Below are 27842 nucleotides of genomic sequence, written 5' to 3'. Positions count from 1 at the left end.
CAAAACAATTACACGATGGCACAAAATACTTCTACAATGGAATACAATTTATATAAAGATATGTTTAATGCTTAAAAAAATGCAAGGAAAATATAATTTAAATTCATTCAGATTTCCTTCGCACCTAGAATTTTATATTGAAAAAATATGAACAGGGAATTGTCAAGATTCCTTATTGTCACTGCTTTCCACGGTGGTTTTGTTTTTCAATAGATACTGACCAAGAAACTCAAGGGGATCTGCTGGCCTAGAAAGGAAATAAAACAGAAATTATTCCAAAGAGCTATAGACGATACATAAGAAAAATATAATTTTCACAATGTTTAACACATTTTAGATTCAACAAAGGCGTACAGTTCTTTATAGCGGAACAGCCCATTCCATCACCAAGCATCAAACTAAGTTAAAACGACCAGAAATTACTAAAAAAAATAAATCAAACCCAAAACAAACTGATCTTACAATAAATGATCTTATCAAACATAAAGATAACAAATATAGTAGAAGCCAAAACCCCCGTTTATCATTAATTTTTGTTCTTTTTCAGTTTAACCTGAGCATTCAATTAAATTTTTACTCGTTTTGGGATGCATTTGTTAATCTATATCAGTAGTTTATATCTTTACATTTGATATGATTACATGTTTTAATTTCTATTTGTCTTGGGTTTCATTTATTCTTTGATATTAATTTCTGGTCATTTCAAGTTTTGAGTTGATAAAGGACTTTATTTCTGCTCGTCTTAAGTTTAATATGTTTCTTCACTTTTCTTCGAATAAATACTTTTTCGGAAAGTTTTTTTTAATTTGTTTCATGATAAAGTCTACTATTGAGCCTGGTTTCCACGAACAAGTTAAGTAGTAATTGAATAGAGAATCCAGTTTCTCGCAAAAAAAAGGAAAAAAAGAGGCTGCACTTTTATTTTCAAAAGAAGCTACTACTTGAGCTCTCTGAGACTGGATAATCAAACTTATGTGTAGCATTTTGAATGCAAAAGTAGTTCATAGTAGTTCAAGTAGTTAAATAGTAAGAGACCTGTAATTTTCTTAAAAAAAAAATACTTGCTAATAGTCAGTTTGATTTTATTTTCCTTATTATTACTCAAGGAAGTAAACATTTAACTTGGACACTTAGTGCTCAGCATACTGACATTTGGAAATGAATGCTTTTAACACTAAGTTTTTTATTCTTGTTCACGGTTAAGAAACTTTGCTTTCCTCAATCTCTCAACGAAGCTAGGGTAATCCTTTAAATCAATTCTACAGTAATATCTTTTTTGAAGAACTGAATTTTTCTTTTTTACCTTAATAGTTTTTTGGAATCGTTTTGATGTAAACAAAGTTTTCACAATTACGACCAAATACATATATCGGATTTGACTTAGGAAGGATGCATTTAGAAGTGAGAAACATATTGGAAAATTACACAAATTATTATAAAGATACTGAAACTTACCTGCAGCTATGTATATTCAGGCATTTATTTTTCAATTAAACATTATTTCAGCTTGCCATTAGCGGTGTCATCATTCACATTATTTGACACAGCAAAGGATGCGTGGGCACCAACTAGGAGGGGGGGGGCATGGTAAGGGTTCTACTAGATTTTGAAAAATCCTTGTTTGTTTTTTCATATAAAAGTCGAAAAAATAGTAGTGGCCCCCTACATTTTTTGTGAATTGGCTGCCCAGAAAGGACGGGTGAAAATAATATCTAAGAAAGGAATTCACTCCTAAATATCCATAGCTGCAAATGAGCTTAAGTATCTTTTAAATATGTCAAAACAATTAGATAGAGCTAAAAAATTATCTTCGGCAAATTACATGGAGTATGTAAGATTTTAACGGGAAAATTATAGAACATCTACGCTAGAAAAACCACTTGCCCGAACGTCTACTTCCCTTTCATATATTTCAAATTAACTATTTAAAAGTCAAAAATAAGTTCTGCTATGCTGATGAACAAAAACTAAGAGAAGGTAAGCAATTAGTGTGGAAATTCTACCTTGTTTGTATAAAAAAAGCTATGCTAAAATAAAAATTAGAATCTTCATTTTAAGTTACACCATTTTACCGGTGAGGAAATGTTCATTTTGGGTTTAGAATTAGTTTTGTTATTTGCAAAACCTTATGATATATGTCAACGGCGAATGTGTTCATTGTGTAGACCTGATATTCCTGGTTTACTTCTTCTATTATTGTTTAATTAAGACTATTTAGGCTGGTAGAGATAGAGACAGAGGATGCCCCTAGCCTAGATAAACTTGGTATAGGAAAGGAAAAATAGCAAAGGTTATATAATACTGCACTTTTGTAGGTATAACAATTTAGTCATAACCAATGCGGTATTTGGTCATAAAACGACCAATAAGTTAGCAAGGTCCCCACATGATGGTAAGACGACCAACTTTATTAATTATGTTATTGTAAAACGAAGGCTAACAGAATCGATTCAAAACATTGGGGAACACAGAAGTGCTGTTATTTGTGTCACAAATAAAGAGCACCATCTAGTATTGTCTAGAGCTAACCTAAGCTGAAATTTAGGAAGGTTAGCAAACTTCCAGGAAGTTGCAACGTTGATAAACTCTAGGACGAGAACTTGAGAGGAACTTTCCAGGATCAATGGAATGTGAAAATGAAGAGCTCCAAATTTGACCATGTAGAAGACGGAAGGAATAATTAAAAAAAGTAGTTTGCGAAGTAGTAGACGGCGTCTTAGGGAGAAAAGTTCGAAACAAAGCTAGGAATATTAGCAAGAATGCTCTAAAACTGGTAGAAAAAGGAGGGGTTCTTACAAGAATTTTTCAAGGGACAGATCTAATGAGTATAAGAGGAAATTAAGGAAATTAGTAAAGGTATTAAAGAATGGATTCAGGACATAAAAAATAGGAAAAATCGCTAAGGATCTGGAAGGTGCTGTTAGACGGCATAAGAGGAACATACTAATTGTGGCATATCAAGATATGGAGAGGAAGTAGTCAATGTGAAATTGATCCACTTAAGGGCAGAAAGGACCTCAATTAGCGATAAGAAAAGAGTTAGTATGGTGGAAATTTTTTAGAATGTGGCAAACCGTGATAAAGTTGTAGGAAATGATATAGAAAAGAGGGAAAAGTTTTTGGCCGTCCAACTGGGTCCAAACAGAAAGCAGGTCGTCTCCAAATGGGATGGGAGGAGGTATTAAAAACAGTTTAAAGGAACTGAAACTTAATCGAAGGGCATAAAGAGTGGGTCTTTTGAAATGACAGGAAATGGAGAAGGAGCACAGGATCTTGCGCATCTGTATTGGCCTTGGGAAGATTGGTGCTGCATTGAGTTTTTAGCAGAAAGAGTAGTGTTTATGAAGAGACTAGATGTACATCAGGACGTCTAGCAGGCCAGGTTCCCAAGAAATCTAGAAGTTTTTACAATTCTTTAATATTTTATATTTAGTTAAATTATTGTTAAGATTAAAGAGCATATTATTATTTTTTTATGGATAAACTAATGTGTTATTTTACGATGCTGACCCACTGAGTAAAGCTTGAAAATTAATTGAGAATAAGCCTTTAAGCAAGAAAGTTTGAAAAATGAAGCGACGAAAGAAGTCCCTCTTTGTAGCCCCATGCTTAAGATAGCAAGTCTTCTTTTTATAGTTCTTTGCTCGAGATGACCCTTACTTGAATATCAATTTTAATTTATCAAGAAAGAGCATGCGCCGAGTTCATCACTGAATTGCATAGGAAACTTGGGAGAATTACTCTGGTTATAGTTTGGATTTCATATAAATTTGTTGAAATCCGAAAGACCTTTACCCTTCCGTGCAAATAAATAATTTATCCAAGTGCCATTTTCTAGGCCTAGGGGTTTGTGAAAAATGGACAAACTATCGGTTAAATTTCAAACGCACAGAGAAGGTCGATTTTCTTCTGAATTGCAGGTGTTTTCATTTTCATGTTTCTTGTACTGTAGTTTTGTTGAATGATATACAACTTCATTTTTTTTTTTTTACTTCTTCTGTTGTATTTTTGTTTGTGTGTTTTATACATTTTCTTTTTTTTCTTTATTTACCCCTCTATAATAGCATCTAAAATGTTTAGTAAAGAGAGCAGAAATAAATTATTATTATTATTATCATCATTATTGTAACACCTTAAATTCAACACCGAAAGTAGGTGTGATCCTGCATTATTGAAACCCTGTATCCCCTCCTTCTCCTCAAACTTCCCGAGCCTAGAGCAACATTGGATGCTTGAGCTGAACTAATGGTTGTAGAATATTGGAAGACAATCTAGTATCCTATCATGGTCAAAGTAAAGTAGCCAGCACTTTTAATGAATAACATATATGCATAAATAAATGCCACTATTTTCAAGAAAATACATTCAACTGTTACTCTAAACAAAAATTGTAATATCCACAGTATTGACGGTGCGGCAAGATGTGCATTTTTCCCCTAAGAAAAAACCTAGATCCGGCACTACTCAGCCCTCTGCTCTTGGCGCAAAAGTGCGACTCTTCTTTAATGCTTTAAGAACAAATGTTCTAAGACAATAGTAATATCACAGTTTTTTTTTTCACAGTGCCTAGAGAAAAAAGAAATTAATTAATTTGTATTTGTGTTAAACAATTGAATTTTCAGGTCAAATGTCCTGGAAGGCAAGTGGTAAATAACATATTTGGAATTATCACCTGGTTTCACATATTTCATTCATCTTGGATATTCAACGCAAAATATACATGACAATAACACCAGTGAAACATATGAAAAAGAATAGATGTTTAAGGATGACACAAATCCTGCCTACTTACAGGATAATCTCTGTTCATTCCGTTTTAAAGCTGTTATTCAATTTCATTTAGGAAACCTTAGTTGATTAAACTTTAATTAAGTAGTGTGGCTATATAGATTTTGCATTTGTTATCAACATTGTAAAAATAAGGAAAAAGTAAAGTATACTTCGACTTGATATCATATCAGAATTGAGATGGAATTGGGATATCAGAATTGAGATGGAATTGGGATTCGAATTATAGAGGCGGAAAATGTTGGCATCACACTTTACTAAAATAAATTTAGTTCAGTGAGAAAAGCAACCAAATTGACAACAGTCTTCTGGTCCTACATATAAATATTTATTTTTAATTTCAAAGCTCAAAATTAGCTTACCTTTCTTTGACTACCAACAATAAACCTTGCTGGAGAACAGGGATTACTGTCTGATCCAAATACTGCCTGATTGGCAAAGGCTGTTCAATTTTAGGTTTTTTATTCTGTGACTCTCCATTATCTTCAAGTGCTTTCTAAAGGAATATAAACTGTTGTAATTTCGTCCTTTAGTCTGGATATCAAACATGTAAAGTTTTCTGAGCTAATTGTGTGTACATGAAATAAAGGCTAATTTTAATGGAACTAAATTAAATGAAAAAGACAGGATGATGGTGTGTTGACCCTTTTTGCACCTCGGCGGTTTTACCTAGGTTAAACCAAAAGAAAGATAAAAATAATCAAAGGCTAAAGTCCATTCATCAATGTCTTTAAACAAACAGTTATATGGTGCAGCGCAACATGTTTCTTTATTTTCTTTTTCTCATAGACGCTTCAGGAGGAAGAGAGGGGGGGGCAAAGCTAATCCACAAATATTCCTTGGAGACTAGAAGAAGCTTGAAACGGTTCTTTGGTACCGATAAACCTTCATTCTGAATACACCCAGATCAGATGAAAACTTATATGATAAGCTTCAGGTCATCTGTTTATTAAACGATGCTTCCACAATATCTGAGATATTAAATGTTTCTTTTGGAGCACCCGACTGCAAGATTTGAGCAACTTAAGGTATCAGATGCCTTTCTCAAATACCAAATCGCTCACGATAGAAACAAAATTACCATTTGTAGACAAATTACTCTTACAAATCTGTTATTGAGAATCTGCTGGACCATAAAGTAAACATTTTAGGCTACAGATAATACCATTTTTCCAAGTTTCAAGCCAATCTTCAACAGAAGTCACCTTTTATGCGCAGTAAAAAAAAAAAAAAAAATAACATTGAACTACAAACTTTAAATTTATTTCGTTTAATTAAGACTGGCAGCATGCAAAGTCAATGCTTCAATTCTTTAAATACAAGAAATTGTATCTGAAGCATGTTTTGTCAACACATTATGCAGATGTAGATGCAAGGGAGTTCTGCATTAATAAGTACCTTCAATACCTCTACTCTGCCACTATTAAACCCTGTGAAGGCATTAAAATGACAAAAACTCATAACTTGGTTAGTTGAAGCTGGCTATTTCCTCAAAACCACACCTTTTGTCATCTATATACTATATAGGCTACCAATTGGTGTAATAGTAAGTCTACATTCGTAAAAAACTAATGATTAGTTTTAGATAAATTAGTAATTCTTCATAATTTTGGGCTTTTGTTCTTGCTCTTGGGTTAGCATGAGTTGCACTGACTTTGGGGATGTCTTTTCTGCTTCTTTTGGCCTTTCAGATAAAATGGCTACGAAATATCTGGATACAATACCTTATTTGGACGTAGTGAGCCCCAGACGTGAGCAAATTTTATAGGAGGGAGCAAAATTGCCAGTAATTACTTTTGGCTCTTAAAAAGGGTACTAGATCTCATTATTTCCATTCTAACAATCCCTTTCCAAAACTTACAAAACCACTGGTCAAATTTTGTGTTTTTGTAGCAAGGGTTTAAAATTCTGTAAATAATTCATGGTGATTCAAAATCTAATGACTGACAATAAGTTGACACGACTAGAAAAATAGAATGTCCTAACAGGTTTGCCCAAGTTTCTGAAAAATTTGCACAGACTGTTTTGGTTAAAAGGTCCAAAATAATATTGGTATTTTGGCGTCTGCCCCCCCCAGGAAAATTTTCTGACGGCATCCTTGGTATCTACCATGATTTGCAGCAATTTTATCATATTCTAAATTCAGTTTATCAGACAGTTCCCTATCAAACAGTTCGCAGTAACGAACTGTAGTAAGGAGCGACCCAGCTCAATAGTAACCAAAACTCTAAAAACAGAATTTGGATACCCATATCTGCAAAAAAAATTGGATTTTTACGCTGATTTTAAATATATAAGTTTCATCAAATTTAATCTTACCCATCAAAAGTTACGAGCCTGAGAAAATTTGCCTTAGTTCCAAAAAAAGGGAGGAAACACCCCATAAAAGTCATGGAATCTTCATGAAAATCACACCATAAGATTCGGAGTATCAGAAAAACTTACTGTAAAAGTTCCAATCTCCTATATACAAAAAATATGGAACTTTGTATTTTTTTGCCAGAAGAAAGATCAAGGATGCGTGTTTATTTGTTGTTTTTTTTCCAGGGGTGATCGTATCGATCCAGTGGTCCTAGAATGTCGCGAGAGGGCTCATTCTAACGGAAATCAAAAGTTCTATTGCTCTTTTTAAGTGACCAAAAGAATTAGTGAACAAAAAACTAGGCCCCCTCCCACGCTCATTTTTTCCCAAAGTCATAGGATTAAAATTTCAAGATAACCATTTTGTTCAGCATAGCCAAAAACTAATAGCTATGTCTTTGAAGACGATTGCATAAAAAAAAACAAATTTTTTTAGCTGAAAGTAAGGAGCGACATTAAAACTTAAAACGAACAGAAATTACTCCGTATATGAAATGGGTTGTCCCCTCCGCAATCCCTCGCTCTTTACGCTAAAGCTTTTAATTGTTTTAAAAAGTAGAAATGTGGCAATGAGTCAAACTTTAGCGTAAAGAGCGAGGGATTGCGGAGGGGACAACCCATTTCATATACGGAGTAATTTCTGTTCGTTTTAAGTTTTAATGTCGCTCCTTACTTTCAGCTAAAAAATTTTTTTTTTTTATGTAATTTCTGAACGTTTTTGAATTAATGCATGTTTGGTTTTGGCTCTCCGCACATAAATTATTAAAATGAAATTTGTATATTAATTTTTTTGGCTAAATGGCTTTCTCTTGGTTTTGATCAGACGATTTTGAGAAATAAGGGGTGGAGAAGGAGGTCTAGTTGCCCTCCAATTTTCCGGTTACTTAAAAAGGTAACTAGAACTTTTAATTTTTAACGAATGTTTTTATTAGTAAAAAATATACGTAACTTAAGAATTAACTTACGTAACAAACTTTCATAATCTTATATTTTTATTATGTATACGAGGGGGTTTGTACCCTCGTTAATACCTCGCTCGTTACACTAAATCGTAAGTTTTGTCCCAGTTCTTTAAGAATGACCCCTGAATCAGAAAGGCCGTAGAATAAATAGTTGAAATTACTAAAAATACTTTAGCATAAAGAGCGAGGTATTTATCTCCTCCTAAATACCTCGCTCTTTATGATAAAGTATTTTTAGAACCCCTCATATGCGTAATAATCTCTGTTTGTTTTAAGTTTCAATGCTACTCCTTCCTTTCATTTGAAAAAACTTTTCATGTTTATTTTTCATTGTTTTCTTATAGTAATGCTCGAAAATCCTGCGCCCTTTTCATTGAATTTTTCTTCCCCCACGACAGATTCCTCCAAGGAAAGATCCTCCAACATAGCCCCCTCCCCTCAGCCCCACCCCCAAACAAAATAAAATCCCCCTGAAAACGTCTGTACACTTCCCAGTTTACAAACTACAAACTACAAACTACAAGTTTGTAACTTGTAGCCCCTCCCCCAGGGATTGTGGGGGAGTAAGTCATCCCCAAAGACAAATTTATTATGGTTTTCGACTATGCTGAACAAAATGGCTATCTCAAAATTTTGATTTGTTGACTTTGGGAAAAAAATGGGCGTGGGAGGGGGCCTTGATGACCTCCAATTTTTTTGGTCACTTAAAAAGGGCACTAGGAATTTTCATTTCCGTTAGAATGAACCCTCTTGCGAAATTCTAGGACCACTTGGTCGATACAATGACCCCTGGGAAAAAAAAAACAAAAAACAAACAAACAAACAAATAAACACGCACCCGTGATTTGTCTTCTGGCAAAAAATACAAAATTCCACATTTTTGTAGATAGGAGCTTAAAACTTCTACAGTAGGGTTCTCTGATACGCCAAATCTGATGGTGTCATTTTCGTTAAGATTCTATGACTTTTAAGGGGTGTTTGTCCTTATTTTCTTAAATAAGGCAAATTTTCTCAGGCTCGTAACTTTTGATGGGTAAGACTAAACTTGATGAAACTTATATATTTAAAATCAGCATTAAAATGCGATTCTTTTGATGTAGCTATTGATATCAAAATTCAATTTTTTAGAGTTTTGGTTACTATTGAGCCGGGTCGCTCCTTACGTTCGTTACCACGAACTGTTTGACTTAGTCCCCCAAAGTCCCCGGGGGAAGGGCTGAAAGTTATGAGCTTTGCCCATTGTCTACATGAATTATTGGTTATCGGGAAGTACAAAGACGTCTTCAGGGGGATATTTTCTGGTGGTTGGGAGGGGGTTAAGTGAGGCCCCCTCCCCCGCCCTCTTTTCTCCGAATCATCCGATCAAAACTTTGAGAAAGCCATTTAGCTAAAAAAAAAAAGTAAAATTAATATACAAATTTCGTTTTACTTATTCATAAACGGTGAGCCAAATTCAAAACCTGCATTAATTCAAAAACCTTCAGAAATTAAATAAATAAAAACAAAGTTTTTTCAACTGAAAGTAAGGAGCAACATTAAAACTTAGAACGAACAGAAATTATTATGCATATGAGGGGTTTCGTCCCCTCCTCAATACCTTGTTCTTTACTCTAAAGTATTTTTAGCAATTCCAAAAGATCAATTTATTCTAATCAAATGACCTTTGTGATTCAGGGGTCATTCTTAAAGAATTAGAACAAAATAAAACTTTTAGTGTAGAGAGCGAGGCATTGACGAGGGAACGAATCCCCTCATATATGTAATAAAAAAATACGAATATAGCAGTTCGTTAGGTAAGTTAATTTGTAAGTTACTTACGGTATATTTATTACTAATAAAAACTTCCGTAAATAAAATGATAAGTTCTAGTGGCCTTTTTAAGTGACCAAAAAATTGGAGGGTAACTAGGCCCCCTCCTTCGCCCCTTTTTTCTCAAGACCGTCTGATCAGAACTTTGAGAAAGCTATTTAGCCAAAAAAAAGTACAATTAATATGCAAATTTCGTGTTAATTATTCATGTACGTTAATCCAAAATAAAAAACCTGCAATAAATCAAAAACGTTCAGAAATTAAATAAAAAAAACAAGTTTTTTTAACTGAAAGTAAAGAACAACATTAAAACTTAAAACGAACAGACATTATTCCGTATATGAAAGGGGATGTCCCCTCCTCAACGCCCCACTCTTTGCGCTAAAGTTTGACTCTTTTCTCACAACTCTACTTTTTAAAACAATAAAACAATAATAATAGTTTGACTCTTTCTCACAACTCTACTTTTTAAAACAATAAAAAACTTTAGCGTAAAGAGTGGGGCGTTGAGAAGGGGACAGCCCCTTTCATTTACGGAATAATTTTTGTTCGTTTTAAGTTTTAATGTCGCTCCTTACTTTCAGTTAAAAAAAAAAACTTTTATTTTTATTTAATGTAAATAAAAGATAAGCTTTCTATGATAAGCACGGGAAGTTACAAGTAAACAACAAGAACAATAAACAAAATTGGCTTTGGTTCAAGGGCATTATGAAACTGCTTTGTTTCATAGGTGGCTTTAATGGTTTCATCCAAGTGGCTTTGGTTCAAGGGCACTATGAAACAGCTTTGGATATCTTCAGAGTCCTTGTTCATAGAGACCTTGTCCGGTACAGTAACTTAATTAGTTAATAAACTAAAAAGCAAGAAGTTTCATCAACATCAGTGTGTTGCTGGATAACACTCTAAAAACCAATTTTATCCTACCTAAAATATTACCCTGACAACACCAGTACAGTCAGTATGCTACAACATACTACAATATACATGTCCGCCATTGTAATTGGGCACAAGTTTGTTATTAGAAAATCTGATCTTTTCCTAAGGAGAGAATAGTCTTGTTCTAAAAAAAGAAAAGAAAAAATACTCTTAGCCAAAAATGAATGGCAAGAAACAGTTTTGATATTAAGAAAATGAATATGCTATCAGATATAGCTTCAATGTTCTTGAATACTTTCTTTTGATAAACTGTTCATTAATTTAGTTCCTACATGTATTTAATGCCATATCCATGATTGTCCTAAATATAAAGGGGGTCACAATTTCGCTAAAGTTGAACTTTCCTATAATGACACTTTGAGATAAAGGGCTCATTTAGTACATTGGCTTTTCAAAATAAGATAGAATGTCACTAACTGAACTATCATTTCTACAATAAGAGAGAGATTTTCACCCTCTCAGCATCCACACTGCCAGTTTCATTTTATACTCATTGATATATTTATATTGTTTCGTAGGTTAGAGGTTATTATTCAACCCAATCGATATTTATTTGATTGTTCCTCCAATTTACCTGAAGCACTTCTTCTAAGGAGTTCGAAAATTTGGGCTTAAGAGTGACATTTATAGACCTTATACGCCTCCCTTCCTCACAAATTTATGTAATAGCTGCTAGGCAACTATGCAATAATCCAAAAATATTAAATGTTAACTATCTACTCACAAAACAAGTTTTTTTTATGGAAATCCTATTGATTGTTTGCTTATTTCATACACAAAAATCTCAAAATATTCAATTAAAAAAAACAAAGTATTTAAAAATTAGCTGTATTTTTCAGTTAAGACATTACTTAATGATATAATTTTTTATTTATATAACAACAATCAGGCAATAACTATAGATGCTGTTCAAATAGGGGCATAGTTATGAGAAAATATTAAATATTGTCGATTACTAGTGTATAGACTAAAAACTAGGAAAAGGTGCCAATAAATAAGAGGGCAGACTACTGCAAGAAGAGACCCTGACAGATGTATTTAATTAAATTGTCTCAAGTAAACAAACATAGGCTATATATTTATCTAAATGGCATCCTAACACATCTGGCACAAAGAAAAAAGTGCCCCCCCCCCGTAACCTTGCTACACTATTAACAATGGTCACTATGTCTATTCCCAAGGATTTAGATATCTGTTTCAACAGTTTCTCTCGGCTATATAGTGAAAAACTGCTGGCCTAGTATTTTAGGCCAATTTCTCGGAGAGTTTACCAATTTGGTAAATGAAAGTTACAATGCTATTCAATATTTTTTCTAAATGGTATAAGTTTCTAATTGTGTAAGTTGTTTTTAGAGCCAATAGTAATAGTTACAGGACCACTTGAAGGAAACTAAGAACACATTCTGAAAATCACATAAAAATAAACATAATTACTTATTTATCTCAGCCGTATGCTTTTCTTTTCATCCCCAAAAGAGCAAGTAGCATTCTTGAGCTAAAGCTCTTCACAAGGGAAAATACTCTTCACAAATGAAATACTACAATAACAAAAGAGGAGTATCATTTCAATCTGCAGTTCTATTTTAGTGGTTTACTTCCTCAGAAAGAAACACTACAAAATTCTGAAAACTATTTTAAAGAATTATAAAATACTTAAGTTATTCCTAAAACTACTTAGATTTACATCACCCTTCCCTTCTCCCCTAATATTCACATATTTAATCATCTTCTACACTGTCAAATTTTAAACTCTTCATTTTAGTATTCAACTGTTCCTAGAAAGTTTCTCTCAAATTCTGATCCTGCTTTCTTACCATCATGTACCCTGCTAAATCCTGCCTACCATCACTCATACCCTGCTAACTTATGGGTCATTTTATGACCAAATACTACATTGTTTATAACTAGATTGTTATACCTACAAAATTACATAAGTCAGTAGCAATTACTATTTTCTTTTCTACACCAAATTTACCTAAGCTAGGATACCATCTATTCCCACTGGCCTTGGCATTAAAATCTCATGACGAAAATACTATGCTTCTATCTTGAACCCTGTCTATTTGTTCCTGCAGCTCTAAGCAAAATTAATATGACTAACTACTATCTCCGTCACTTGATCCTACTGGGACTTACATACAATATCTTGCTAACAGGACTGATATTTTTCATTTTTTAGTCATAAAATGAGCAACTAGCATTGTATTATCAATACCTTCATAAACTAAAAAAGACTTAGCAGCTTCCTTATTCATTATGAGTCACACTCCCTGCCTATTACCTTAATTTGCATTTCAGAGGAAGTTAAGATCCACCATGATCTGTTAATTGCTCCATACTTGATGATGTTAATGATTAAAAATCAAATGCATCCCACTGGTACTTCTAGGGAACACCATTCCATTCGACATCCAATAACTTCTTGAAAACATCATTTTTAAGTGCTGAGACTGTTGTATTTGAGAGACTATTTCAGTGGTTTACTACACAGCAGGACATAAACTATTGTCAGTATCAAGTTTTGATAGATCGATTGAACAGCTTCTTCGAATGCCCCTTCCTGTCAGTGCCAATATTTTGGGAAATTGACAAATGAATTGGGAAGGATATGTCACGAGCATATCAGCTCTTTGTTGTCAGTAAACTAGTGTAGATAATTTCAACTCCTTCAGACGTTTATCAGAAGGCTTGTCCCTCATCTAAAAAATTGCCTTTGTGATTCTCCTTTGCATCCCTTCTAGAAGCTGTACGTCACCCCTGCATCCTTGTGATGCTATTCACATTCCAAAACCAAGCACTGGTCTGACAAGGGCCTTGTAGAACCTCACAAAAATATAGGGAGCCCTACTGAATATAATTTTCTTTAAGAGTCCTAGGTCAGAGTTTGCATGACACAGAGTCTTCTTGCAATTTGAATAGAATTTACACTGATTGTCAACAATGACTCCAAGATCCCTTTCTTCCTCTACACTTTGAAGCTCTTGAATGTTATTTACAGCTGGATTGCCCATTGTATACTTGAAACCTGGATTGGACTTAAAATTGAAAAACACTACATTTGTCAATATTAAAGCTCATGTGCCATGTTGTTGCTCAGTTTTGAATATGGTCAAGATCTGTTTGTAGTGACTCATGATTGACTGATCTGAACAACTCTGAGTCATCAGCATAGAGAGTTAGATGATTTGTAGTTAATTAAAAATATCATTTATATAGATATTGAATAGGATGGATCCTAAGACACTACCCTTCAGGACATCACTGGTAACTCCACATCTATCAGAGAGGATATATTCTCCTTTATTAGTAAAAAAGCATCACTCTCTGAGTTCTATCTGTAAGAAAAGCTAAGATCCAGCCCACAAGGTCTGCATTAATTCCACATAAGATAAGTTTTTGTTCAAGTGTGGACATGGAACTTTGTCAAATGGTTTTGCAAGATCAAGCAAAAAGACAAGAGATCCCTGGGAGCTCTAACTGAATGGAGGCTTTGTGCCATCCTGGGTATCTTGGTCACAGCATGGTTTTGCGCACTTGGTATTGCTCTTCTATCAACAAGAGTAAAAAACCTGCACAGCCAATCTTAAGCCTATTACCTCCAACTATAATGTATTAATACCTATAAATAATATGCTACAACAGGGAATAGATAACTTAGTTGCGAAGAGGTTTTTCAGCCCCCCAAAACAGACCAAACCCAGAAAAATTATTTGTTCATCAAAATCCAGAATACACGCTGTGCTGTTTATTAGGCTATAATTTCCTAAAAGGCACTTCTCAAGGCCACCCTGTAGCACTGTTAGGAGTCACAGTTTTGGTTAGGGAAACTTGTCAAAGGTCTATCCCAATGCCAATACAAGGCCATTCAAGCAGGAATTCCATGTTGGGAATAAAAATGGAGAAAGAAACTTTTTCATGGAGGAGAGACCCCAAACCATCCCAAAACACCAGAACAGCTTTAGCCTTTAATACTCAGCCTATCCTTCAGAAAATATTTGTCACTGTATTGTAAATTTTATACTTAAGTGTGTGAGTTGATTCAGCAGATACTGTTTTTTCAAAAAAAAGTTTCTATCGGTTTGTAACTCTAGCTAGAGAAATAGCTTCTTTCTCTGATAGTATAATCATAGTCTGCGAGTTTCTTTGAATTCCCTCTAGTTAAATGATGCAAGAAGTAGGCAAGTATATTGGGAAGATTGTTTACTGATGGTTCACTATTTTGCTACTATGGGTTCCTTCAGGAAGAGCCACAACCCGCCGTACAAAAAGTGGGGTAGCAAAGTAGCAATGATACTTGGCAGTTTTCAATTTTTTTGGCAGATTTTATCTGAAAATACCATTTTATATACAAAAATAATTTTTGCTCAAAGAAAGGCTGTCAGAACACAAGTTATGCTGCTAAAGTATTGGCAACTTTTGGAAGTCTGTCGAATTCTGCTACTGACACATATCAGCTTAGGAACTTTTCCACACCTGACTCCCCCTCCCTAACACTCAAGTATTTTACCCAAATTATATATTTCCCATGCACTTTTCTGGATATTGATTTGTCACAATTGGTTCAGTTTACGGGTACAAGGTTTTAAACAAGAGTGATGCTAACAGCTTAAAGCAAATATGGCAATTTTCAAAAGATTTGTAAATTGTTTTTTAATTGGATCATTATGAATCAATGCCTCAGGATCAACTTCAAGAATATAGAATTGTAATCAAGTAGTGGGTTTTTAATGGTACTTGTTAATTAAACGAAACACACTCAAGAATTACGCTTAGGTCAGATCTCACAAACCCGGTTTCACAGCATAAAAAGACATGTGACGGGTGATAGAATGCATTGGCCTATAAAAATTTGGGCTATAAATTTGCACCTTGGGGGAGGGGGGGCAACATACAATAAGTGGGGCGGCATAGTAGCAATAATACTTAGCAGTTTTAATGGCCTAGTGAAGTTTGTTGGCAGATTTTGTCTGAAAATAGCAGTGCTTCCACTATCCCTGAATTTTCGGGGAATTCCCCAAAAATCTGTCTTCTCAAAAAAAAAAATCGGTTCTCCAAAAATCCCCTTTCGTTCAGGTTGTCACCGCTATTGATTTATCACCAGTGACAATTCATCCCTAGTGACTATCATTTTAACTTAACTTGACAATTTTTCACTATTTTCCAAAGTTTTCGTCTCAATTATTTACTCCACGTAAAAAACCAGACATAGATCATTGAATTACGAACTTTTCTTATTATGCTAGTAAAGGCATAATGTTTATAAGACTATACTCTTTCATAAATGATTATCTTGTGACTCTGATTTAAAGCATTTCATTTGAACAGATTTTACGTTCAGTTTAATTTTGAACATTGATACAAAGAGTTACCTTATACAGCTGGATCGTGAGTTTAATTTTTTTTTTCTTTTGCTATTCTGTTTAATGTTCAAAGGTCTGAAAATATAAGGGAGTTCACACCACTCAAGACCTTTTTTTATGCTCTTTCAAAATATTAACATTGTTTTACTAAGAAATTAAATGAAACCTTTAAGATGATACAATTTACTCTTACTTTCTGCAATTTAGTTTAAGTCTTATTTTCTTTTATTCTAGGTTTTGGGCATAATATATTAATCTTAAGTAAATAACAATTGAACGTATGATAGATTGAAGAGTACTTATGTATTTTACAGTAGACACTTAATTTTACGCTGTGTAAAACTAGAGAACAAACCGGTTTTATCTGTCTGCATTAAGAAACAATTAGCTTACGCTCAGTGTAAAACAAGCGAAAGAGGACAGATTTGATTGGAATTATATAATATGGGCTATATATTTACACATTGGGGTGAGAGGGCTTGTTAAGTTACTTTAGTTCAGGCTACCCCCCAGTGTGCAAATATATAGCTCAACTTTGTTTCTAAAGTGTTATAATTTCATCATATTTTGGTATTTTTCATAAGGATTGACCAAACTTCACTTCTTGAGTGTTGGCGGTAAAATACATAAGTGCCACTTAAGGAATTGATCTTTTTGCCAGGGATCTTCACCTTTTTAAAATTTGTTGAATTTTGCTTCATTTGGTATGTAATTAAGTACTTTTCTTTTTTCCTTGAGAATTTTGTTTTGCAACCTTTTATCTTCAAATGGATTCCCCTCCTCCTCCTCCCCTCACCATTGCTCTTCTGGTATTCTCCCCCTGCAATTTTTTTAGGGGCGTTTACACTTGATTGAGTGGTTCAACTGCAGTCTTGGATCTTTTACGGTCTAGAAAGTTGTTAATTAAATTAATGAAATTTTATGGAATAGATGTTCTGCTTAAATTAGGGCATTAGAATTTTTTAAGAACCTAGGTCTACCTCCACTATTTTTAATGCTTGAGTAATTAGTAACCCTGTATGAAGCCTAATCCTGCGGTGACCATTTTGAAATTGTTTTCTTGTACCGTTTAAATTATTTTCTGAATTGATTTTTACGAGCAGTTGGTCTTTATTTCTTACTCTGTTACCTGATATCTGTGTCAAAAGAATGATCAAACAGTTCATGGTAATGAACTAAGTAACTCAAACCAACAGGAGCAAAACTCTAAAAAAGAGCAACTACAAAACAAAAAAGAGCTCTCTTCGTTTTTGATATTCTTTTTTTTTTACCAGGTGTTAAGGTTCTAGACGTTTACCCCCCACCCCTGTGGGAAATAAGGCTTTCCAAATTTGAATTTTATTTGAGCTTTGTTTTTTTTTTATTTCAATAGGGGGAAAGAATTTTGGTACTTGTGTACATTTTAAATTTATACTGTGTAAAACTCGAGAACAAACCGGTTTCGTCGTTAGTTTCTTTCAGCTTATCATGAGACAAGACAAAGACAAGTGATAGAATATATGGGAAATATGTAATTTGAGCTATGTATTTGCAAATAGGAGGGGGGGGGGGTAAAGTATTTGGACAGTTTACTACTTTTACTACTACTTTTACTAACAACTCACCATAGCATCCAACCGCCAACAGAGCTACGAAAGCTCCTCCTCATCCCAATCTATTCAAAGCCCCCCTCTTTCCACCCTCCCAATAAGTTCCAATTTCGTTTAAATCTTTCCTTATGACATCCTCCCACCCCAGATAAGGATGACCTACTTTCCGTTTAGCCCTAGACGGTTGGCCGAAAAGGACAATCTTCGGCAATCTGTCATCCTTCATTCGCAGAACATGTCCTAGCCAGCTCAAACTTTCTTTCATTATAGTCCTAAAAAGTGGGATTGAACCACACTTTTCGTACAGCCTTGTGTTTGAATACGGTTAGTCAGCCGGGTACCCAGAACAATCCATAGGCATTTTCTCTGAAAAAAAATCTAGTAAATCTTCAGAAAACAATTCTTACTTCATAATATGCAGAATAATTGCACCTAATGCATTTTGCATGCAGACCTGCTATAATTTACCCCCCCCCCCCAAAAAAAAAATGTGCAAATCTATAGCCCAGATTTGTTCAAGTAACGAAGAAACTAACAAAAACAAATTTGTTATCGCGTTTTACACACAGCATAAACTTGAGAGAGTGGCACATAATACACCAGTACCAAAATTTCTCCCCCTATGGAAATTAAAAAAACAAAACTCAAATAAAACTCTCAAATTTGGAAGGCCTTATTTTCCATGGGGGAGAATTTTCCGGGGGGGGGGGTATTTATTTTCCGTGGTGGTAAACGCCGGCCACTGATGTATCTCTTCCAAAATACAGCCAAACTCCAGAAAAAAAATCCATTAAATTACTGGCGTAAATTCAACTTGAAAAAGTAACTGGATATGCTACTCATTACAAAGGACAAGTCAAATCCGAAGATAGATATTGTATCTTAATATCTGAGAAAAGGGAGGGGGATAAAGTTTTCAAGAGGTCTTATTTAAAATGCTTGGAAAATGAAAATTTCAGCAGTAGGGTTTGTGAGTGCGCTAATTTTATATATGATGTTCTTTTGTTCTGAATCGTTGTACTGAGGACCCATCTAAAGTCCAGAAAATAGTATTGAACTGTTTACCAAAATTCACTCAACTGATTCCAGGGTTTTTGTGTTGCTGGAGTGTCTGGCCCTAAATACCTAAGCTGATCTAAAGTATTGGTTCCCATCAGGGACCTTGTTTTGTTTCTCTCACAGACCATTGAGTTGAAATCTAACACCTTTACAACTTGACTAACCACTTCTTTTTTGCTTTTAAATACATGTATCCAGCTTCAAAGCGCCTTGTTCACTGCGGGTACTGCAAGGTATCTGGCCGTTGCGACACAGTTAAAGACCATATTGCCAAAAACACCCTAATCAGCCTTTCAGATTAAAAGAGGAAAGACCAATTGTTAGTGCTTTTACCAAATTTCCAGTCACTTATTCTGGTAGCATACCTAGTTCAACTCTACCACCCAGTTCAGCAGTTGGGGACTCATCGTCTGTGTTTGACTTACTTCCTGATTCAGAAAATGAACCAATTGAAAAGCCACACAATCATGTTAACCAAACAATCAGTAGGTTTTTAAGCGCCCCAGAGCCCATCAATTTAAATCCTATAGTTATCTCTAACCCTCCTACACCCTCCACACCAGCCAATTCCCAGAAACTACCCAGAACCGATGGCACCAATTCTGCAGTGACCATAGAGTCAGACCAACTAGCGTTACTTATATGTATGATAACATCTCTTCCGCAAAAGCTTCAAATTGAGGGAACGTCATCATCAAGCTCTGTATTAGAAAATATCAAATCCTAGCAGCATTAACTATTTCAAAGTTTTGGTGATATTGACATATAGTGCCAAAACGACAACAAGACTCAGACTCTTTTAGATGAGCAGTTTAAGTTTCCAATTTTTGAAAAAGACACTAAAATTCAGAGCCAGTGTTTAACCTGTATCAACACTAATCCAATCACTTACAATTTTGCGCTCGGAACTACATTTACCGACTCAAATCAACCTAGAGAGTTCCGAAATCTGAAGACGAAAATTGTCCGGCATCTAAAATCGTTAGCTCATAAGCCAATTTCTCCAAGATAAATTAAGAAACAAATATGAAGAATGCTTTCCAGAGAAAACTTCCAAGCGGTGCAACACAGATCGTCCGTATATAACCCAAGAAATTAAAGATTTGATTAGGTATAAAATTCAACTACGAAAAGAAGGGAAAATAAGAAATGCTAATATGCTCCATAACAAAATACGTAAAATGACAAGAAAAACTGCAGCTGAGTATTACCACAAAAAATTGGTATACCTTTTTGAATCAAAGCCTAGCATGTGGTATAAGGAAATAAAACGAATTTGTGGAAAATCCCCTAGTGGTGTTGATTTTTGTTCGGATTCTAATGATGAAAAAGTTGCTAACCAGTTAAATGGTCATTTGGCCAGAATAATCCAATCTTTACCGCCTTTTGATGTAAATAAAACGATCCAAGAGTATCAGAAAATACCACATGATGACATACCTTTACCTACTATTTCTGAGGGTCAGGTTTTTAGTCAAATAAAGAAACTTAAACGAACTAGTATAACTCCCATTGATATTCCGATTGAACTTATAAAAGCATTTCCTGACAAATTGACTAAGCCACTAATGCAATTTTTAATTACATTTTAACTTCTTTAGCTTACCCACAGATATGGAAAACGGGGTATGTTACTCCAATCCCTAAAAAAGATACTGAACTTAATTTCAACAGCGTAAGAGCAAATGTACAAAATGTTGCTCAGCAAACTGCACGAAAGCTTTGTAGCAAATTGGCTAAAAGCTGAAGTTGAACCCCTCCTTGATCCTCATCAGTACGGTAACAGAAAAAATACATCAACATCCCATTATCTAGTCAGTCTTTTACATTTTATTCTTAAGCATGTTGATGAGCCTGGTAAATGGCTAAACTTAATAACAATTGATTTTAAAAAGGGTTTCAATCTGATTGATCATAACATTTTAATTTCTAAGCTTTTAATTGATTTTAGATTGAACCCTGTTGTTGTGAAAATCATTCAGAGTTTTTAATAAATAGGTTCCAAATTTTTAAATATAAGAAGTCTTTCTCTGAACCTGAGCCAGTTTTTTGTGGTGTACCTCAAGGTACCATTCTGGGTCCTATTCTGTTTCTAGTTATGATTAATAATATTGCTAATGATTGTGAAGTCCGTTGAAAATATGTTGATGACATTACCCTTGGAGAAATTTGTGAAGCAAATGAATGTAGCAAAGCCCAAATTTTAATTGATAATGTGAAGACTAAAGCTTCCAATTCAAATATGACAGTAAATGACAGTAAATCTGCTATTTTAACTATTTCATTTTTAAATTCTTCTGAACCTAATTTCCGACCAACTATCTCTGATTCTCTTAAAGTCAGTAAGATTAAACTCTTGGGATTTATTATAACCAGTGATTTTAATTGGGAAGCAAACACAACTAGTCTAGTAAAAAGGGGTAATGCTGGGATGCAGATGCTCAAGCTTATATCGAAACATAGCACCCCTCCAGATCACCTCCTCCGAATATTTACATCTTTTATTTGCCCAATTCTGGAATCTGCAGCTCCTGTATGGCATTTTGGATTGATGGCTGAGCAAAGCGTCTGGCTCAAAAGAGTTCAGAAAAGAGCTCTAATGATAGTTTCGAAGCAGGCAGAAATGTTGTATGAAGAGCTGCTGACAAAGTTCAAAATACAAACTCTGGAAAAAAGAAGAGAGAAACTCTGCATGGATTTCGGACGAAAATCTTTGATCCACCCAATCCACAAAATCCTTTTCCGCCCTCAATCCACAACAAAACGACTCCCGTGCAGGGTGGCAGTGCCTGTTGACAAACTTCAGCCGGTATGCTGTGCCCACCAGCGGTTAGCAAAGAGTTTTATACCTAGCTTTGTAAAAATGTATAACGAAAGTCAGGAGGATTGATGTGTTTTTTTTTCTTTGTTTTGTTTCTTATTTTGCGTTGCTTTTTAATGTTACTAAACCATAAGAAATTTGGCAGTGCCATGAAAATTTTGGTGAAAATAAAATCTTATCTATCTATCTATCATAAGCAAGGTTTGCTAGATGACGCTGCCAAAAAGTCAAAAGCAGATCATGTAAAAACCATAGAACAGGGTTGATCTATGGTCTGAATGCCTATTGACAGCTTAAAGTGGGTAATGGTTCCCAGCTCCAATACAAAGGCAATATAACTCTTGATAGCTTGAAAGGCCTTCCTATAGGTGAAATGAACCACAGTCGCATGTTTATCGCAAGTCTTGCTCCTATTTTTTGCCAAACTTATTGTTTTCCAATTGCAAAGATGCCTTAGTACAAATCTACCAGCTACTAAACGGCCACCAGGCCGGCTTAACCAGTCCAGACTTCTAGTGAATATGCCCGGAGTATTTTATGGACAATGTTCTGAGATTTGTGGATCTGGACATAGTTTCCATTTGCTATTATTGCCAACCAGAGAACGCCTAACAGGCAAACGTTCCAGATTGTTTTGGTATTATATCTTTTCTTTCTGGACGTCTTGATTCTTTCATTGTGGACTTGCCAGTCGTAAATGGGGATACAAGATTAGACATCGTACACGCTCTGCTTGAAGCTTTGAAGCATCTTGGGCACAACACTTTACTATTAATCAAGAATATCTTGATATATAATCAAGATATTCAAATGGTACCCTGGTGTAAACTATAAACAAACATTCAAGCTAGGCCTAGCCTACATACTGATGCATAATTCCTTGGGTCGGTGAACAATTAAATTAAAATAGCCCAGGCAATTCATTTTCATATATTAATATTGAATGGACAAGAAATTTAAACACCATTCCAAATAGCCTACTTTAGTCTATCTTACTATTATTAATTGTATTAAACAGGCTGCTCAATAAAGGAATTGAGTCCTTGAACTGTAGCATGGATAATGGATTATCTTACAAATAGAACCAAAGAGGTTGCAGTAGGTGATGCTTTGTCATCACCTATATCTGTTGTAGGTGGAGTTCCACAAGGCACTTGTCTTGGGCCAATACCCTTCTGCCTTTTTATCTATGATTTGCAACATGTTATTGGGGATTTGACCTAGAGGATTTGGATGCTCTGCACTGGTGGTGTGTAGCAAGCTCTATGTTCATTAACAAAACCAAGTGCAATGCTGCATACTATTTGCATAGATTCCCTCAACATTACTGTTACTTTGTTGATTGTAAATAAATTTGAAGCATGGAGTTTGTTCCAGACCTTGGGGTTTGCTTTGATTTGAATTTCAAATTTGATGAATATGTGTTGCATATCCCCCATAAGGTAAATTACCAATTATTATGTCTAAAGCATACATTTTCTAAGTTTAATCTTCATTCATTGATTTCACCTTATGTATCCACTGTACATCTAATACTTGAGTATTATTCATTGGTATGGTATCCCCATAATAAGAGAAATAGAGAAAGAGTTGAGAAAGTGCAAAATAAGGGCACCAAACCCATACCATATCTGAGACATCTATCATATCACCAGAAAATATAGGGACTACACTTGCCTTGTTCTTAAGTTCTGACATGATAAAGCTGACCTAATAAATACATTCCATGTTGTTAAGAAAACTGATAATACCAGTCCAACTAACTTCTTCACTTTTACAGAATACAGTAGTACCTTTCAACATCATCACAAGATATACCCACCATATTCACAGAAAAGCATATGCCAAAACTTTTTATCTAGCCAAGAGTGGAAGACTTGGGAAAAACTTCCATCAGAAACAGTTGTGATTATCATGATCCAGTCTTTCAAAAGTAATTTAGCCTCTACAGATTTCCATACTAGGTCCTATCATGATCCATTTTTTGAGAATCTTTCTTATTTCTTTTGTATTAGTTGTTTTTGTGACTTGCATGTTTTCATAGGGTGTTATGAAAACATTTTATAGATTTGTATGTGTGTGTATTATGTAGCCAGTGTTGTCATAAAGAATGTATTGTGTTGATAAGGTTGATTGCTTTTAGATTTAATAAATAAATAACCACATTTGTTAGTAATAGCAACCATGTAGTAATTATTTCAGAGTTATGTCTGCCTACCAAACAGCCTTCTTCTGAGCAAAAAAAAATGTAAACTAAAAACTTGTAAACTACAAATTCTGAATGTTCAAAAATCTTGCACCAAAATTGTTCATGCAAAACAGGCAAAAAATTTACCATGTTTAACTGTTAACAGAAAGCACTAAGCATGAAATCGCTATAGAAAAAATAAGACCCAAGAAAAGTATCAAGTCTTCAAATTTTTTCATAATCAAATAACCAACCAAATAAAGGAGTTGAAGAAAAATTGAAATAAAGGTCTGAGAAAAAATTGGCTGAGGAAGTTAAGGATAATCCTAAATCTTTCTGGCATTATGCAACTCAATAACATGGCAGTAGACACACAGTCCCAGATATCCTGCAAAATAGTCAATCAGTTGCTGATCCCAAGCTGAAAGTTGAAATTGTATTTCAACTCCTTTATGATGATGTATTATATAAGATGGAACCAATTCTGATTACTGATAAATTGGTTCTAAAAGAACTTACATCCCTCAAACTGAATAAATTTGCTGGTCCAGACAGCATTCACCTGTGTAACTTCCATGAATGTTGTACAGTTCTGTGTCAACCCCTTTCCCTGCTGTTAAAGTTATCATTAAATCTTTCTAGACTACCTCTGGATTGGAAAACTCCATGTATCATTCCTATCTTTAAAAATCATAGAAAGGACCTTGCTGAAAATTATCAACCCATTAGCACAACAAATGCATTTGTTAAGGTTATTGAAAGAATAATCAACTCTGCAGTTGTTAAACACCTCAAAGCAAATAATGTTTTACACAGTTCCCAACATGGCTTTTGGTCAGGGAGATCTGTTGACACCAATCTCCTTAAATTGTATGATCCATCACCAAGTTGCTTGATACTGAGGTGCCTGCTGACATGATTCTGCTTGACCTTTCTAAAGCTTTGGACAAAGTGTGTCACAAGGGGCTTACAAATAAATTATGTGCAGTCAAGCTTGAAGAGAAATCCCTGTTCTGGATCCTTGATTTTCTTCATTTATGATCTCAATGTGTTCAGTTATTTGATGACTCTGGTAATCATATTCTTTCTTCCTTTACACATGTTCTGAGTGGAGTTCCTCAAGAAAGTGTTTTGGGTCCTACACTATTTGATATCTTCATCAATGATGCTCCTTCCATTATCAGTAGTAAATCAACTCTTTATACAGACAACCTGAAACTTATTGTACCAGCTTTGTCCTGTGAAGATCAAGCCCTAATACAAAAAAATATTCAACAGCTGGGTCAATGGGCTGAGGCCTAGTTTCTTGAATTCAATGTTGCCAAGTCCTATATCATTCACTCTGGCAAACTGAATCCTTTCTGCTCTTATTTTTTCTTAGGCTAAATAATGGTAAATCCCCTTGGTAAATAATGAGCAGGATCTTGGTGCTACTATTGATAATGAACTAAAATTCAGCACTTATGCTAAGAGATCTGCAGCTGAGCTAGTTCAACCATGGGGCTGATTAAGTGTACTATTTCTACTTGTTTGCCTAAAGTCATCAGTCTTCCATATAAGGGAATTGTGCAACCTAAGCTTGAAGTTGGAATGTCTCTTGTCTCCCCTTATTTAAAAAATATATAAAATTTCTTCAACATGTGGAGGAACCTGCCATTGAAGTGGTATCCAGCATTTGGGAGCTTTCCTACCCTGTAAGACTATCAAAGCTGAATATCCCTACACTTGTTTACAGGAGAAATAGAGGGGATGTTGTATTAGCCTACAAGTTATTGGGGGCTAATACTACCCCAGTATTATGCCTTACTGTTGGTACCAAGTCAAGAACAAGAGGTCATCACCTGAAACTTGTCAAGCAGTCTACAATATCTAGAGTCTGCACTCAATTATTTTCATCATACATTGTCAACAGTTGGATTAAACTATCTAATGAAAAAGTTAATGCTAAATCTATTGATTTTCCAAATGAAAGCTAGATGCTGAGTAATCCTCCAGAGAGTATAAACTTAATTGGGATACTACTGAACATGGAACAGCACCTGGTCACTAATGAACTTTCTATACAATTCAAGTTATCATTCTGGAGCTCTACAAGGACAAATCCTTAGATTGCCCCTAGCTGTAATTTAAGGTACCATAATTAAATAGTGAGTAAAATTTTAGACAAGCTAATTTTGGCTATCTTGGAAAGAGCTTACATTAGGACAATGAAACTTTCTGTAATGGATCCAGGGCCAAAAATATACTCATAAAAGTTATTTCTAAGCTACTATGTTAACCCTTTTCTGATTTCTAAGTCTTAGAAATTTGCCTACTTGACAGAGTCTATTGGAATTTTGACAAAACAACATTGTCTTAATTTTAAGTTTCATTTTCTTGGTTGTACAAAACAATTATTACAAACATTCTACAATTGGACAAAAGCCCTGGAAGAAGGTCACAACATCCTGTCAGTACTATTTGATGTTGAAAAAGCTTTTGAGAGCATATTGCATGTAAAGTTAATGGATGAACTTCAACAGTACAAATTGTCAAAACAAATACTATCCTGGATAGAATCATTGCTTAGACACAAAACCAAAAAGTTAGAGTACATGACAACTTCTTGGATCAGGAAAAAGTGACCAGCAGGGTAATCCAGGGTAGTGTGATGTGTCCTCTCCTTTTTATACTCTTTATCAACAAAATCAACAGAAATATTATCAGTACTACCAAAATCTATACATATGACACAAACCCTATACTATGCTCTATACATTGTAGCAACACTACAAAAAGACATTGACACCTTAACTAGAAGCCTCCAAAGTCTATGTCTCAACTTCAATGCATCAAAAACCAAGATCCTGTGGATGGGGAAGAAAAATACTGCTTTTGTGCCCCAATTAACAATAAATGACAAAACTGGCTGCAGAATACTACTGACAATTGTTGACTCTGAAAGAGATCTTGGCATTATTGTTGATCTACAGCTTAAATTTCATTTGCATACCCAGAAAACTACTTTCAAAGCATCACAGCTCATTGGACTGATGAGACAAAGTTACATTCACTTGAACACCAATACTTGCTGTTCTGCCCTAGAAAAGGTCTAAAGGTGTGCCACCAAACTTCTTCCCAGTTTGAAATACTAGAGTTATGAAAAACAACTATTCAAACTGAACATACCCACCCTGAAATATAGACAATGTTAGCTCCTGTAAGCTAATCCTGTAAGTTAGTGTTGAAAATACCATTCCTGTTTTTCAGCAGAATTTAAGCCATATCAATGGGTTTTTTTTCTAAATTTACAAAGTTTGTACAGATCTTTGAAACCTGAAAATTAGGATTAAGCAGAGTTGTGAGGCTGAAAACACTTTGTTGTAGCCTAGGCTACTTCATTTAAGCAGAAGATCTGTTTTGCAAGGTTACCCTTTTTAGAGCACATTTTTGAAAGGTCAATGTCTTCTAGCAGGGGGAAGGAGCAAAGATAGATACTTCAAATGCCTTCCTTGAATATACCTAAAGAATTTGTTTTTAGTTTAATGTAGCCTATTTAAAAAATTTCATTTCAATATTTTGAAATTTTTTTTGATCTAACCCCTTTCCAAGATGCCAAAAAATATCTTGTCTAGCATTTAAAAAAAATATTGAACTTGTGATTCGAGTAGTGAACTGTATAACTCTCCAGTAAAATGACTAAATCTAAGCCTAGCCTACAGGATGTAGACATGACCTAGTTTACTTCTAGAAAGTTTGTTATACCTTTCTTTACAGCTTTTTTAAATTTAAGGGAACCATTTATTTGGAAGTTTACTACCAATAAATCTTTCAAGATATAAAATGTGTCGATGTTACCTTGTTATTTGAATCTTCCATTTCCTATTGGGCTAAAACACTTTGCAAAAGTTCAAAACAATCATGAAATCTATGTCAGTGTTGTCAATGTTGAAAAGCCACAAGATTCTTGAAAGAAACACGACAAAATAA

The 27842-nt window shown here is 34.6% G+C and overlaps 1 protein-coding gene across 2 annotated transcripts; it reads right to left on the bottom strand.

Annotated features, from left to right (window-relative positions):
- Nucleotides 1–47: 47 nt before the first annotated feature.
- LOC136029139 (protein dpy-30 homolog) lies at nt 48–27842 on the bottom strand. 2 transcript variants are annotated; one of them, XM_065707231.1, is made up of 3 exons: nt 27711–27842; nt 5151–5284; nt 48–247 (listed from the first exon to the last, which is right to left on the bottom strand). In XM_065707231.1, the coding sequence occupies exons 1-3, from the start codon at nt 27729–27731 to the stop codon at nt 163–165; spliced, it is 240 nt and encodes a 79-aa protein (XP_065563303.1). In that variant the 5' UTR covers nt 27732–27842; the 3' UTR covers nt 48–162. The 2 variants fall into 2 exon arrangements, with proteins under 2 accessions (XP_065563303.1, XP_065563302.1); XM_065707230.1 differs by lacking the exon at nt 27711–27842 and adding an exon at nt 17969–18135.

Source organism: Artemia franciscana, chromosome 7 (genome assembly GCF_032884065.1).
Source record: "Artemia franciscana chromosome 7, ASM3288406v1, whole genome shotgun sequence".
Lineage (NCBI taxonomy): Eukaryota > Metazoa > Arthropoda > Branchiopoda > Anostraca > Artemiidae > Artemia > Artemia franciscana.
This window is presented reverse-complemented; position numbering and strand designations above follow the sequence as displayed.